This window comes from Benincasa hispida, chromosome 10 (assembly GCF_027475165.1).
Source record: "Benincasa hispida cultivar pf3 chromosome 10, pf3_genome.v1.1, whole genome shotgun sequence".
NCBI classification, from domain to species: Eukaryota; Viridiplantae; Streptophyta; class Magnoliopsida; order Cucurbitales; family Cucurbitaceae; genus Benincasa; species Benincasa hispida.
Window position 1 is genome coordinate 28,854,843 of NC_143487.1, and position 16,198 is coordinate 28,871,040.

The 16,198-nt window shown below is 35.7% G+C and overlaps 1 protein-coding gene across 1 annotated transcript in view; it reads left to right on the forward strand.

Moving 5' to 3' along the window:
* LOC120070828 (uncharacterized) overlaps positions 1 to 16,198 on the forward strand; it is a 56,365-nt gene that overhangs the window by 10,075 nt on the left and 30,092 nt on the right. The window contains exons 10-18 of the mRNA XM_039022713.2: positions 60 to 177; positions 795 to 878; positions 2,076 to 2,171; positions 2,286 to 2,387; positions 3,407 to 3,475; positions 3,628 to 3,723; positions 3,797 to 3,904; positions 9,896 to 10,009; positions 10,167 to 10,250. Coding sequence (XP_038878641.2) covers positions 60 to 177; positions 795 to 878; positions 2,076 to 2,171; positions 2,286 to 2,387; positions 3,407 to 3,475; positions 3,628 to 3,723; positions 3,797 to 3,904; positions 9,896 to 10,009; positions 10,167 to 10,250 — 871 coding nt within the window. The remainder of the gene's footprint in view (positions 1 to 59; positions 178 to 794; positions 879 to 2,075; positions 2,172 to 2,285; positions 2,388 to 3,406; positions 3,476 to 3,627; positions 3,724 to 3,796; positions 3,905 to 9,895; positions 10,010 to 10,166; positions 10,251 to 16,198) is intronic.

A 16,198-nucleotide genomic window follows, 5' to 3' on the forward strand; every position in this document is an offset into this window, starting at 1 on the left:
AGCTAGATGGTGAAGCATAAAACTATTCTACTCTCTTATATCCAATCTTATATTTTTAGGGAATACGGAGCTTGGGTTGCTCGGAACCCTATCCTAGTGCTGTGTACCTCTTTATCAATTGTTCTTATTCTCTGCATGGGTCTGGTTTGTTTTAAAGTTGAAACCCGGCCAGAGAAGGTATCATATTTTTTTTTGGCACATTGTTAGGGGATGTTGAAGTATCTAGCTTTAGATATTTACTAAATTCATATAATTGTGGGATTTCTTCCAGTTTGCTGTATTTTATTATGGTCTTGTTATGGTAGCAAGTACACGTCCAATCTATATGTATTTGTTTGTTATACAACTATATTTTTTGTCTTGAACTTTACATAATTGTTCTATATGGTCTCTTAAACTCCAAAATTTGATAAATTATCATTGAACTTTTGATTTAAATTATCATTTAAATTTGTCAAAGATGTGAAAAACCTCACTACCGATTTCATCTATAAAGGAACTTGTCTTTGACTTTGGTAGCCATTTTGTCAACTGGAAGTGGACTTCGCTTCCCCTCCTCTTGATGGCCTCAGCATAGTTGCTTTCAAAAGAGGAACAATGGCCTCCTCCTAGAATGATTGCGGAGGCTTCTATTCTCAGATCAAGCTCAAACTCAGGCTTCCTTATGAAATGCCTAATCACAATAAAATTTGCTAGCTAGTGCCTTGTTTCCTCTCTTCCTTTATGTCTTTGCATGTGCGTGTATAATTTAGCATTCTAAATTTGATGTAGACATAACTGATTTGAGATTGCAGTTATGGGTAGGTCATGGGAGTAAAGCGGCAGCAGAGAAGCAATTTTTTGACAGCCATCTTGCACCTTTCTACAGAATTGAACAGGTAACGGGGTTGTTTATTCTATAGTTTTTCTAACTCTTAAATATTTAGCCATTTGATGTCCAGTGTCCACTGAGATATCTCAACCTAAGATAAAAGGAAACTAAAAAGTAAACTCGATCATGTTATAAAGAGACGTTGATTATAATTCTGTATATGACCCAACTTACTCAGAGGACGTCGTACAATTGACAAGTAAAAGGGACTAAAATTTCAATCTAAGTGAACAAAAGATTTCCTTTGATAACAATAATAGCACGAGTATAGTGACAACATTTGAAGTTAAACTTCTGTGAGTGTTTGGTTTTTCCATGGGTGAACTTGAAGGCAAGGATGCAGACATCTCGATTTGCAGTGCAATGCCTTGGGTGTGATATTGGGTAGAGTGAAACTGTTAATTTTTAAGGATCAAAAGGTTTTTGTGATATTCTTGAAAGTGTTGACATGAAAATCTTAGGCCTGTTTGGTAGAGTTCAGCAAATATGTGTTTGACAGACAACCAGATTTTGTTTCTGAAAAGTGTTTCAGATTTTGTGATCCAAACAGTGCAAATTCAGAAAACAACACTATATGTTCTCATTGTATTCAGATTTTGAATTCTAAAATTTAAAATGTAGAATTATATTAAATAAAGATTAAAATATTTAGAAATACAATATGTCATGTTATAAACTCAATTATTTTCTTAAAACTACAATATATATTATGTAATGTATTATAAATTTATAATATTACAAAATAAAAATTATATAAATTTTTTTAACATAAACCATATTCATAAATAAATTAATTAACAATAATTTATTGTAAACTCAATATTAGTGGGTAACTACAACTTGTTTTATGTAGGATCAAACAAATTATTTAAAATTTGTTAAAATTAGAATTCAATTTCTGAATCTGCTATTAAACACATATCTGCAAACATGAAATACAACTTTGTTTTCATTAAATCCCTTGTTTTCAATTTCTCATTTTCAAATTTTCTACCAAATAGGCCCTTATAAATTCGTTTCCAGAAGAAAAAGTTCTGAAATCGTCCTACTTTATTCATTTATTATCTTTAGTATGTAGTAGTTTTTTATGATTATGGCCACATTTTCTTCCCAGTCTCTTTCCCTCTCAAATAATAGTTAAAGTTCTGTGTTATCCACTATTGATAGTTAATGGCAACGTGTGTGGTGCTCGGATGTGTTTCAGTTGATAATAGCAACCAAGCCCGGAGGAAGGCAGGGCAGGGCACCACGTATAGTTACGGAGGATAATATTCTATTACTCTTTGATATACAGAATAAGGTCTTTTGAGCACTTGGTGCTTCTTCCGTCTATTTGTTCCTGTTTTCTCACTTATTTAGTCTGAATTGACGTCTAAGTTCTTTTCAAATTTATTTCTTGCTACAATTTCAATAGGTCAATGAACTTGTTGCAAACTATTCTGGCTCAGTTGTATCCCTAAATGATATATGCTTGAAGCCACTCGGTGAGGATTGTGCCACACAAAGTATTCTACAGGTTTTATGCTATTTCAGTTCAAATTGGATAAAGTTTGTTTCACTTTTCTTCATGCTATGGTGCGATGAAATTGACTGTCCATTGACGTTTTACATTTCCAATTGGCATCTTGGTTAACATATGCTAGATGCCATTTTCAATTGGGCATTATTCTTGTAATTCATTTCCAATTGGAGTTTACTCTCTTTGGCACATGTCCAATTGGGCATCATTCTCGTAATTCGCCAATGAAGTGTTTGGAGTTTTACTCCTTGATTTCATTTATCAATGGAATTGTTTCATTAAACGAAAAGGAAAAAAACGACCGTCCATTGACGTTTGACATTTCCTTTTTTTCCATACCATCTTCATTTTGGAAGTGAATGTTTTATCATACTCAGTTTGTCAAATGAATTTAAATCTTCTTTGTTTGTTTATTCGTTTTCCACATGTTCTGTATTGAAGAATCTTTCTTATCTTATTTCATTTTATGCATTAAATTTGTTTTATGATTAGCTGCAATGGCATAATTTGAATAAAATATTAAAAATAATAGCTGAACAGAACGATTTTCAAATATAGCAAAAATCTGAATACATGTAACTTAGGCCCTATTTAATATTTTGTTTTCGGTTTTTGAAAACTATGCTTATAAATACGAGTTCCACGTATGAGCTTCTTTGTTTTTTTATCTACTTCTTCTCAGTGTTTTCAAAATCCAAGTGAAGTTTTGGAAACTAAAAATGAAATGGTTGTTAAACAAGGCCTTAATGATTATTATAAATAATATTAATTGCTGTAATTATAATTCATTAATATCTATGTTAATTATTGATTTATGCAAATTAATCACTACCATATAAAAGTAAAACTACATTGGTTGTCCTTATTAAAGTTGGTCAGTGATTAAAAGCTTAAATAATATGTTTGAAGTTATTATTTAAAAAAGAAATGCTAAAATTAAAATAATTTCTATAAAATACATGTTCATGAATATTTTAGAAAATAAATTTACGCATCCATTTCCCTTTGTCTTATAGTACTTTAAAATGAACCCTGAAAATTTTGATGACTATGGAGGAGTGGAACATGCTGAGTATTGCTTCCAGGTAAACTTTTATCGTCGTCATAATACTTATTTTTCTTATTCTAGTTTCACCGCCTACAAAGTGTCTAGTTGATATTTTAAAATTGGGTTTCTTTGTTTACACTTTTTAACTGTAAACATTTTAACCTTGAGCCTGTAAAATGTTGTTTTCAGCATTATACCTCCACAGAGACGTGTTTCAGTGCTTTCAAGGCTCCGCTTGATCCCAGCACATCCTTGGGTGGATTTGTTGGGAACAATTATTCTGAGGTTGTATTTGCTCCCATACATTTAGATGTTTTTACTGCGTTTTCCTAATATTGTCTTGATTCTTTAATGTCAGGCCTCTGCATTTGTTGTTACATATCCTGTCAATAATGCAATGGATTCTGTTGGCAATGAGAATGGGAAAGCAATAGCGTGGGAAAAAGCTTTTGTCAAATTAGCTAAGGTTTGTAACTTTGAACAGTTTGCTTTCTTAGTTTCATAGTTGCTAGAAACGCTGGATCAGTATTCTAGATTGACGCATCACCTCACATTTTTTACTCCTGTAAAATATGTAGTTGTTGCACTCTAAGGCTGTTCTGTTATTAGGTTCCATGCTATTGCATTCTAACTTATGGTGCTTCCTTTTTCTTTTATATTTATGCAAAATGCACAACTGGAAAATAAATTTTTCTACATGAACAGATATATTATTTTTGTTATAATTCTATAGTTAGGGTTTTCCATTCTTGTGAATATTTTGTGATATTTTCCTTTTCTATGCTTTGTACACTTGTATATATTCATATCTTTGGTGAATGAATAGAGTATTCCGATTCTTTCTCAAACCTAAGAGTTTTACATGGTATCAGAGCTCTCTAAACAAACTTAGGGTTTTGTGAACATCAGGGTTTGAGAATTTAGAACCCGTTTGTGATATGTTTAGGGTTTTGTGGAGAGGTGAATTTACACTTTTGCTCACAGTCGCCGTCTTCGGTTTGTTCGCTGTCGTTAGCCGCCGCCGCCGCGGGAAAAAAAAAAAGAAGCTATTTTTTCGACACTGCCCAGTCCAACGAGGAGCCCAGCTGCCGATCTATAAAACCCCAAAGTCCGGTTGCCATCTAACCAGTGCGTGAGGTTCACGCGCTGCTTGTTCCAACCTGTTGTCCGTCCACGTGCCGGCACGTGTAGGCGCGTGCGCCATCATTTTTCGTCCGTCTTCTGTGGGTTTCCTCAGTGTTGTTAGCTCTTCTTGGTGGTGTGTTTGTTTGGGATATATAGATTTACTCACTGCTTGTAAAGACATCTCTTCGGTAAATTAGGGTTTGATTCTCTGCTGTCCGGTGTCTATTTTTTTGAGGTAATGGTTGATAAGAAACCAGTAATGTTTGAGATTATTCCTATGGTGTCAAAAGTAACTGAACACAAGTTAAATGGATCCAACTACTATTCATGGAGATCAAATCTAGGAGGTGTTATTTGCTATTATTGTCATAAACATGGCCATACGAAACGTGAATGCAGAAGATTGCTGAATAAGGGTCAGAGGATGCCATCACCCTCTGCACATGTCGCCTCTATTCCTGATAATCTTGACAAGTCAATTACGATTTCTGCAGAGGAGTTTGCTAAATTTCAGCAGTATCAAGAGTCATTGAGGGCATCATCTTCTACTCCCATTACAACCATCGCAGAGACAAGTAACATTTCTAAATGTCTTCTTTCTTCCACGTCAAAATAGGTTATTGACTCTAGCGCTACAGACCATATGACAGGTAACCCCAATTTATTCTCTAACCTTTGTGCATCTACCTACCTCTTCACCTAATGTCACTATAGCTAATGGAACCTCCACTCCTGTCTTAGGATCAGGAACCGTCCATCTCACTGAATCAATTTCTTTGTCGTCAATTTTAAATTTACCAAATTTCTCGTTTAATTTGATTTCGGTCAGTAAACTCACTCGTGATCTTCATTGTTGTGTCTCCTTTGTTCCTGGTTATTGCTTATTTCAGGATTTTACGACGAAACAGACTATTGGTAAAGGGCGGGAAGTTGGAGGTCTTTACATCTTTAAACCACAAACACCTACGGCCATCACATGCTCTAGCGTGTCCTCTCCCTTTGAAGAGCATTGTCGTTTGGGTCATCCGTCTATCTCTGTGTTGAAGATTCTTCGTCCACAACTTCAACATTTGTCTTCTTTCGATTGTGAGTCATGTCAGTTTGCTAAATTTCATCGTTTGAGTTCGTATCCTCGAGTCAATAAACGAGCTAGTGCTCCTTTTGAATTAGTCCATTATGATGTTTGGCGTCCCTGTCTTGTTGAGTCTAAAGGAGGGTTTAGGTATTTTGTTACATTTGTCGATGACTATTCTCATGTTACGTGGTTATATTTAATGAAAAGTTGTTCTGAGTTACTTTCTCATTTTTGTAACTTCCATGCTGAAATTCAAACTTAGTTTAGTGGTGCTCTTAAAATCTTATAGAGTGATAATGCTAAGGAATATTTCTCTCATACACTCAAGTCTTATTTAGATGCCCATGGCATTCTTCATCAATCTTCTTGTGTTGATACTCCATCTCAAAATGGGGTTGTAGAACGAAAGAATCGTCATCTCCTTGAGACAGCCAGAGCTTTGATGTTTCAGATGCATGTTCCAAAATCCTTTTGGGCTGATGTTGTTTCCATAGCTTGTTTCTTAATAAATCGCATGCCCTCTTCCATTCTTAAGGGTGAGATACCTTTTTGTACTTTATGCCCCAAGCAACATTTGTTTCCCATTCCACCCAAAATATTTGGTTGTACCTGCTTTGTTCGGGATGTTCGGCCTCAGCATACCAAGTTGGATCCAAAGTCCTTAAAATGTATTTTCCTTGGTTATTCTCGTGTCCAAAAGGGGTATCGGTGTTATTGTCCTAGTCTAAATAAATATTTCGTCTCTCCTGATATCACGTTTTTGGAACATACCCCATTTTTTCCATCACCGTCTTTCTCTTCGAATAAGAGTCAGGGGGGGCATAATGAATTAGAGGATGATTTCCTTGTCTACACAGTTATTTCTCCTTCCGATCCTCTTCCTGATTCATCTCTACCCGTGGCTGTCTATACTCTTCCACCCACCGTTAAGGTCTATACTCGATGACAACCTCCTCCAGTTCCATACCCTGTGCCAGAGTCTACTTTGTCATTGGATCTAGAAACGAGTGATGATCTTCCTATTGCTCTTCGTAAAGTTAAACGTACATGTGCTCATCCTATTTCTTCTTTTGTTTCATATAACCATTTGTCGCTTTCCACATGTTCATTCATTGCATCCTTAGAGTCTGTATCCATCCTGAAAACTGTTCATCTCATCCTGGTTGGTGTGCCACAATGGTGGAGGAGATGACTGACTGCCTTAGATGATAATTGTACTTGGGATTTAGTTTCTCTCCTTGCAGGAAAGAAAGCTATCAGTTGCAAATGGGTGTTTGCAGTTAAAGTCAATATTGATGGTTCTGTTGCTCGGTTAAAAGCGCGCCTCGTAGCGAAAGGCTACGCACAAACTTATGGTGTTGACTATGCTGATACTTTTTCTCCTGTAGCAAAAATGGCATCTGTGAAGTTGTTTATTTCATTAGCTTCAATCAATCATTAGCTAGCCTTTACACCAACTTGATATTAAAAATGCATTTCTTCATGGTAATCTTCAAGAAGAGGTGTATATGGAGCAACCACCAGGGTTTGTTGCTCAGGGGGAGAATGGAACGGTGTGTTGCCTTCGTAAATCCTTGTATGGATTAAAGCAGAGCCCACGAGCTTGGTTTGGTAAATTTAGTCAGGTGATTGAAAGCTTTGGAATGCGGAAGAGCAGGTCAGATCATTTAGTCTTTTTTAAGAGATCTGAGGGTGGTGTCATCTTGTTAGTTCTATATGTGGATGATATTGTGATTACTGGTGATGATGCTTTAGGTATCCAGTCTCTAAAGACCTTTCTTCATAGTCAATTCCATAAAAAAGATTTGGGCATGTTGAAATACTTCTTAGGAATTGAGGTAATAAGAAGCAAGAAAGGAATTCTATTATCACAGAGAAAATATGTACTTGACTTATTGATTGAAACAAGAAAGCTAGGGGCTAAGCCATGTAGTACCCCAATGATGTCCAACTTACAGCTCACAAAAGATGGATAATTGCTAAAAGATCTTGAAAGATATAGGAGGTTAGTGGGAAAATTTAATTACCTTACAGTGACTCAATCCGACATAGCCTATTCAGTAAGTATTGTGAGTCAGTACATGTCATGCCCTACAGTTGATCATTGGACTGCATTGGAACAGATTCTTTGTTATTTGAAAGCTGCTCCCGGGCGTGGTTTATTATATAAGGATTATGGTCATACTAATATTGAATGTTTCTCAGACGCCGATTGGGCAGAATCTAAAGAAGACAGAAGATCAACCTCAGAGTATTGTATTTTTGTTGATGGTAATTTGATTTCTTGGAAGAGTAGGAAGCAAAATGTGGTGTCACGTTCAAGTGCAAAATCAGAATATAGAGCACTGGCACAATCTGTGTGTGAATTGATTTGGATATATGAACTTCTTGTTGAGTTGGGATTTGAAATCACCACACCGACAAAGTTGTGGTGTGATAATCAAGCAACACTTCATATTGCGTCTAATCCAGTATTTCATGAAAGGACTAAACATATTGAAGTTGATTGCCATTTTGTACGTGAGAAAATTCAGCAAGGGTTGGTATCTCTAGGATATGTGAAGACTGGAGAACAATTAGGAGATATCTTCACGAAAGTATTGGATGGAAGATGTATAGATTATCTATCTAACAAGTTGGGCATGATTAACATATATGCTCTAACTTGAGGGGCAGTGTTATAATTCTATAGTTAGGGTTTTTCATTCTTGTAAATATTTTGTGATATTTTCCTTTTCTATGCTTTGTACACTTGTATATATTCATGTCTTTGGTGAATGAATAGAGTATTCTGATTCTTTCTCAAACCTAAGAGTTTTACAAATTTGAAATATTATAAGATAATGAACTAGAGCTTCATTAGGGGATTGTTAAGAGGAATGGGGAATTTTAGTATATCTATGCATAACACACTTTAAATACTGAGGCATGCTGGAGTGCGTCCCTTAGTGATGGTGCCTTGCTAAGCTTTTCTCTGAAGCAAGCTTACAGCGTTTTTGAGATCACTGGTCTGATGCATGTTTCAAGTCTTGATCATTTGCATGTTCACATGGTTTATTGTTTGTTAGAATATGTTTTAGGAATGATCTTATGGTGGTTAAGGATATTATTTGAGCATCAAGGGTAGTACATTAAGAACTAGTTAGGGAAGTTGCTATCAGTATTGAAGTTATAAGTAGAGTAAAGTGTGTGGGAAGTAGGGTAAAATGTGTGGGAAAGTGTGAAGATTAATGAGTTTAGTGCCATTTAGGCTTGAGTAAGAATACTCAAGAGGGGGAGGGTTCTAGTATCTAGAATTACTTGGAAGTTATTGTGTTCTTTCATCTTTATCTTTCAATATTGTTTGAGCTATTTGGATTATATCAACATGATATCATTTTCAGGTGTAATTAATTTTCTTAGAGCATTGTAGATTACCAACACAATAACTGCTACCAAATATACAATATAATATCTAAAAACTGTCTTTGGATGTGCTATTTCAGAAAAGTGAAGGGGATGTGGGATTCCCGGCAATATAAGAGGGATAGTTTTTCCTTTATGGTTAATATTTCTTTTTTAGATATTATTTTGTATATTTGGGAATCAGATGTATTACTTTTGTTCCAACCTTATTCTTTCTTAAGGCTATGATATTCTCCTTTTATCTGGCAGTTGTAACGATATATATTACCCTTCCTTAATAATAATTTTACTCTAGCTCATCTTACGGCTTCAATTCAGTGAATGATAAAACATGTTTCTCCCATACTTAAACAGATGCAAAAATGAAGAAAGGATCATAAAAGAGCTTTAAATTTTTCCGTACTTTGTTCTGTGTTTTTATTTTATTTTATTTTATTTATTTATTTTTTTCACTAAAAAAGATAGAACCCTTATAAGTTCATAACTAAGGGAACATATCTACAATAACTGAAGAGGAGATTTACAAATGAAGAACAGATTTATATTATTTGGTTCTTTCGTTCGAGGAGGGTTTAGCATTATGTGGATTGTTATTTAGTCCCTTTGTATTCCTTCTTAGTTCTTTTATTTCCTGTTTGAACATTAGTCTCTCTTCATTATATCAATAAAATTTTCATGGTTCTTGTTTTTTTGTTTTTGTTTTTTTAAATGATAATGAATTTTATACTTGAATCATGTAAGAAGATGGGTTAAAACATCTGAAATTTTAATTTTGGTCATTGAACTATTATCCACTTTCTATGTTGGGTCTTGGGATAATTGAATGCACATTGCTCCAACTTACATTGACAGGAGGAACTGCTGCCACTAGTGCAGTCCAGGAATCTTACTCTTTCTTTTTCATCTGAGAGCTCAATTGAGGAGGAACTGAAAAGAGAAAGCACTGCAGATATCCTGACAATTGCTGTAAGTCAGTGAAGAGTGGTATCTTTTTGGTTTAATTTTAGGCAAGATATGATATTAAGTAATGCAGTTGTCTTATTTCTCAACCTGTTGTATTTTAAGCATTTATTTAATTGAATCACCATGTTTAATTTAAGCCTTTTTCTCTAAAATTTATCAGGTAAGCTATCTCGTTATGTTTGCCTATATATCAGTGGCTTTGGGAGATTCAAATATTTCGTCTTCTTTCTACCTCTCATCCAAGGTGGGTATCATATTAATGTTTGATTGTTTTGTCTCTTAAAAGTGTGGCTGACTTGTGGTTTACTTTCACTTGTGCAACTTGCTTCTGTTTATGGAACCTGGTAACTAACTGGTCATTATTCTATGTCTTTAATAATTACCAAGATCTTTGCCTCTAAGGGGGTAACAAAGGTAGCTTGAGACGTTAGAAGTCCTCCGAGAAGGAGAGAGATGTTATTTACTCAGTAATTAAAAAATTTATAAAAGAAGAAACATATGAAATTGAATGATAGTAAAATTATTAAAAAAAGAAAAAGGAACAAAGAGAATCCACCATCTCTTCAGGAGAGGGGTCAGTCCAACATAATATACAAATAAAAAAAGTGAAAAACCCTAAAGACATGGAAGAAACTAAAGAAGGGAGAATGAAGAATTTGAAGCACAAAGTTGTTTTTGATTGTCTTCATTCCACACTCCATTCTCTCATGCCTGCTGCTTAAAATGAAACTGGAGAATTTTTTTTTTTCTTTGAATTTATATTTTGAATGGGAGGGGGACTGAATTTCTCCTCATCACCTTGCCAAGCCCTTTGGTCGTTCCAATTCTAGCTGTGTCTATACTTGGCTTACGTTTGTGGAATTGATGCACACTTTCTAATTAATGATCCATTAGCTTTATAATTGCATGAGTCTGCTAGCTTTTAAATCTATATTTTCAGGTTTAAATCCTATGTTGGTCTTGGAACTTTGAATCTTGTTTTATTTTTGTCTCTAAACTTTTAAAAAAGTTTGCTTTAGTCCTTGAATTTTTAAAAAGTGAGTGTTTATTTTGGTTCCTACTATTAAGATTATGTTAACTCTTTAGAGGTAAAATCTATTTAAGGATGAAATTTCATCTAGCATGGGTTGAGCAAGATGAAGGTGAAGTAAAATGTCAACAACTAACATGACTGTTATTCTATAATTAGGATTTTCCATTCTTGTAAATATTTTGTGATATTTTCCTTTTGTGATATTTTCCTTTTCTATGTTTTGTACATTTGTATATATTCATATATTTGGTGAATGAATAAAGCATTCTGATTCTTACTCAAACCTAAGAGTTTTACATGGTATCAGAGCTCTCTAAATAAACTTAGGGTTTTTGTGAACCTTAGGGTTTGAGAATTTAGAACCTATTTGTGATACGTTTAGGGTTTTGTGGAGAGGTGAGTTTACTCACAGTCGCCGTCTTCGGTTCGTTCGCTGTCGTTAGTCGCTGCCGCCGCAGTCATCAGCCGTCGCTGCCGCCCGAAAAAAAAGGGGCTGTTTTTTCGACACCGCCCATTCCAAAGAGAAGCCCAGCTGCCGATCTACAAAACCCCCAAAGTCCGGTTGCCATTTGACCAGCGCGTGAGGCTCACGCATCGCCTGTTCCAGCTTGCTGTCCGTCCACGCGCCGGCGCGTGCGCTGCCGTTTTTCGTCCGTCTTCAGTGAGGTTTCCTCAGTATTGTTGGCTCTTCTTGGTGGTGTGTGTGTTTGGGGTATATAGATATACCCATTGCTTGTGTAGACATATTTTCGGTAAATTAGGGTTTGATTCTTTGCTGTCCGGTGTCTACTTTTTGAGGTAATGGTTGATAAGAAACTAGTAATGTCTGAGATTGTTCCTATGGTGTCAAAAGTAACTGAACACAAGTTGAATGGATCCAACTACTATTCATGGAGATCAAATCCAGGAGATGTTGTTTGCTATTATTGTCATAAACCTGGCCATACGAAACGTGAATGCAGAAGATTGAATAAGTGTCAGAGGATGCCATCACCTCTGCACATGTCGCCTCTACTCCTGATAATCTTGACAAGTCAATTATGATTTCTGCAGGGGAGTTTGCTAAATTTCAGTAGTATCAAGTGTCATTGAGGGCATCATCTTCTCCTCCCATTACGACCATCGCAGAGACAGGTAACATTTCTAAATGCCTTCTTTCCTCCACGTCAAAATGGGTAATTGACTCTAGCGCTACAAACCATATGTCAGGTAACCCCAGTTTATTCTCTACCCTTTGTACATCTACCTCGTCACCTAATGTCACTATAGCTGATAGAACCGCCACTCCTGTTTTAGGATCAGGAACCAGCCATCTCATTGAATCAATTTCTTTGTCATCAGTTTTAAATTTATCAAATTTCTCATTTAATTTGATTTCGATCAGTAAACTCACTCGTTATCTTCATTGTTGTGTCTCCTTTTTTCCTGGTTATTGCTTATTTCAGGATTTTACGACGAAACAGACTATTGGTAAAGGGCGTGAAGTTGGAGGTCTTTACATCTTTGAACCACAAACACCTACGGCCATCACATGCTCTAGCGTGTCCTTTCCCTTTGAAGAGCATTGTCGTTTGGGTCATCCGTCTATCTCTGTGTTGAAGATTCTTCGTCCACAACTTCAACATTTGTCTTCTTTCGATTGTGAGTCATGTCAGTTTGTTAAATTTCATCGTTTGAGTTCGTATCCTCGAGTCAATAAACGAGCTAGTGCTCCTTTTGAATTAGTCCATTATGATGTTTGGCGTCCTTGTCTTGTTGAGTCCAAAGGAGGGTTTAGGTATTTTGTTACATTTGTCGATGACTATTCTCATGTTATGTGGTTATATTTAATGAAAAGTCGTTCTGAGTTACTTTCTCATTTTCATAACTTCCATGCCAATATTCAAACTCAGTTTAGTGGTATTCTTAAAATCCTACGGAGTGATAATGCTAAGGAATATTTCTCTCATACACTCAAGTCTTATTTAGATGCCCATGGCATTCTTCATCAATCTTCTTGTGTTGATACTCCATCTCAAAATGGGGTTGTAGAACGAAAGAATCGTCATCTCCTTGAGACAGCCAGAGCTTTGATGTTTCAGATGCATGTTCCAAAATCCTTTTGGCTGATGCTGTTTCCACAGCTTGTTTCTTAATAAATCGCATGCCCTCTTCCATTCTTAAGGGTGAGATACATTTTCGTACTTTATGCCCCAAGCAACATTTGTTTCCCATTCAACCCAGAATATTTGGTTGTACCTGTTTTGTTCGTGATGTTCGGCCTCAGCATACCAAGCTGGATCCAAAGTCCTTAAAATGTATTTTCCTTGGTTATTCCCGTGTCCAAAAGGGGTATCGATGTTATTGTCCTCGTTTTAATAAATATTTAGTCTCTCCTAATATCACGTTTTTTGAACATACACCATTTTTCTCATCACCGTCTTTCTCTTCGAATAAGAGTCAGGGGGAGCATAAGGAATTAGAGGATGATTTCGTTGTCTACACGGTTATTTCTCCTTCCGATCCTCTTCCTGTGGCTACCTCAGATCATTTAGTCTTTTTTAAGAGATCTGAGGGTGGTGTCATCTTGTTAGTCCTATATGTGGATGATATTGTGATTACTGGTGATGATGCTTTAGGTATCCAGTCTCTAAAGACCTTTCTTCATAGTCAATTCCATAAAAAAGATTTGGGCATGTTGAAATACTTCTTAGGAATTGAGGTAATAAAAAGCAAGAAAGGAATTCTATTATCACAGAGAAAATATGTACTTGACTTATTGATTGAAACAAGAAAGCTAGGGGCTAAGCCATGTAGTAACCCAATGATGCCCAACTTACAGCTCACAAAAGATGGATAATTGCTAAAAGATCCTGAAAGATATAGGAGGTTAGTGGGAAAATTTAATTACCTTACAGTGACTCCATCCGACATAGCCTATTCAGTAAGTATTGTGAGTCAGTACATGTCATGCCCTACAGTTGATCATTGGGTTGCATTTGAACAGATTCTTTGTTATTTGAAGGCTGCTCCCAGGCGTGGTTTATTATATAAGGATTATGGTCATACGAATATTGAATGTTTCTCAGATACTGATTGGGCAGGATCTAAAGAAGACAGAAGATCAACCTCAGGGTATTGTGTTTTTGTTGGTGGTAATTTGATTTCTTGGAAGAGTAAGAAGCAAAATGTGGTGTCACGTTCAACTGCAGAATTAGAATATAGAGCAATGGCACAATCTTTGTGTGAATTGATTTGGATATATGAACTTCTTGTTGAGTTGGGATTTGAAATCACCACACTGACAAAGTTGTGATGTGATAATCAAGCAACACTTCAGATTGCGTCTAATCCAGTATTTCATGAAAGGACTAAACATATTGAAGTTGATTGCCATTTTGTACGTGAGAAAATTCAGCAAGGGTTGGTATCTACAGGATATGTGAAGACTGGAGAACAATTAGGAGATATCTTCACGAAAGTATTGGATGGAAGATGTATAGATTATCTATGCAACAAGTTGGGCATGATTATCATATATGCTCCAACTTGAGGGGGAGTGTTATTCTATAATTAGGATTTTCCATTCTTGTTAATATTTTGTGATATTTTCCTTTTGTGATATTTTCATTTTCTATGCTTTGTACGCTTGTATATATTCATATCTTTGGTGAATGAATAAAGCATTCTGATTCTTTCTCAAACCTAAGAGTTTTACAATGACAAAATAGTGAACGGCCAACATCTTAAACGCAAAATGATTTTTGATTTCCTATAGAAAATCACTTTACCACCTAATTCAAAATTGGCTAACTTATTTGGCAACCTAAAAAGTCATCTCACCATTCTGGTTAAGAGTTAACATAAATTTAATAGCAGGGACCAAAATAAATATTTTTTAAAAGTTCAAGGACTAAAATATGTTTTTGAAAGTTTATGGACCAAAATAGAACAAGATTCAACGTTTAGGGACCAACATAGGATTTAAACCATATTTTTATCTTTAAAATTATTGTTAATATATTAAAATTTGGTTAAATTATATAAAATACCCTTGAACTTTGAGATAGATTTCAATTATGCCGTAGGCTGAAAATTTTCATTCAACCCTTGAACTTTGAAATTGTTCCAAAATATACCCTTGGAGTGTTTTTCTTTTCGGTAGAACGTAGGCTGAAAATTGATGTCACATAATTTTCAACTAATTTTTTACTTTACAGTTATTTAGAATTTTATTACCATAATTGGTGTACTTTCAGTAAACATCCCCTTCCTTCCCCCCAAAAAAAAAAAACAAAAAAAGAAAAGCTCTCTCCTCTCCTCTCCTCCTTCTTACCTCTTCTTTCTGACCACTCTCCGACGCTTCTCTCTCTCCCCTACCATCATTTTCCTCCATCGGAGATTTGCTCTTATTTGTGCCATTCTATTGAAATAGGGAAAGAAGACGACACAAGGAGTTTACGTGGAAAACCCTAATTCAGGGAAGAAAAACCACGGTAGAAAAGAACTTATTATTTTTTATGTCTCATTTACAATAGACCCAACCTCAGATATAAATAGAATAATGTGAAACCCTAATTTAGCAAATATAGTAAAAAGACAAAAATGCCCTTAGGGCTAATTTTAACGTATTTCAACACTCCCCCTCAAGTTGGGGCATAGATATCAACAAGACCCAACTTGCTAATACAAGCTTCAAACGTCTGTCTCGATAACCCTTTCGTAAAAACATCGGCAATTTGTTGGACTGAAGGTACATAGGGAATACAAATAGCTCCGCGGTCTAACTTTTCTTTAATAAAGTGCCTATCAATTTCAACATGTTTGGTTCTATCATGTTGTACGGGATTATTCGCAATACTGATGGCAGCCTTATTATCACAATACAACTTCATAGGCCCAGGACTACTCTCGTGAAGATCAGATAAAACTTTCTGCAACCAGATTTCTTCACACACTCCCAGATTCATAGCTCTATACTCTGCCTCAGCACTACTTTTGGCCACTACACCCTGTTTTTTACTCCGCCAAGTTACCAAATTTCCTCATACAAAGGTACAGTACCCTGAGGTTGACCTTCTATCAGTCACAGATCCGGCCCAATCTGAGTCAGTATATGCCTTGATGCTTCGTGTGTCATGTTTCCTGAATACCAAGCCCTTCCCAGGGGTGGACTTTAA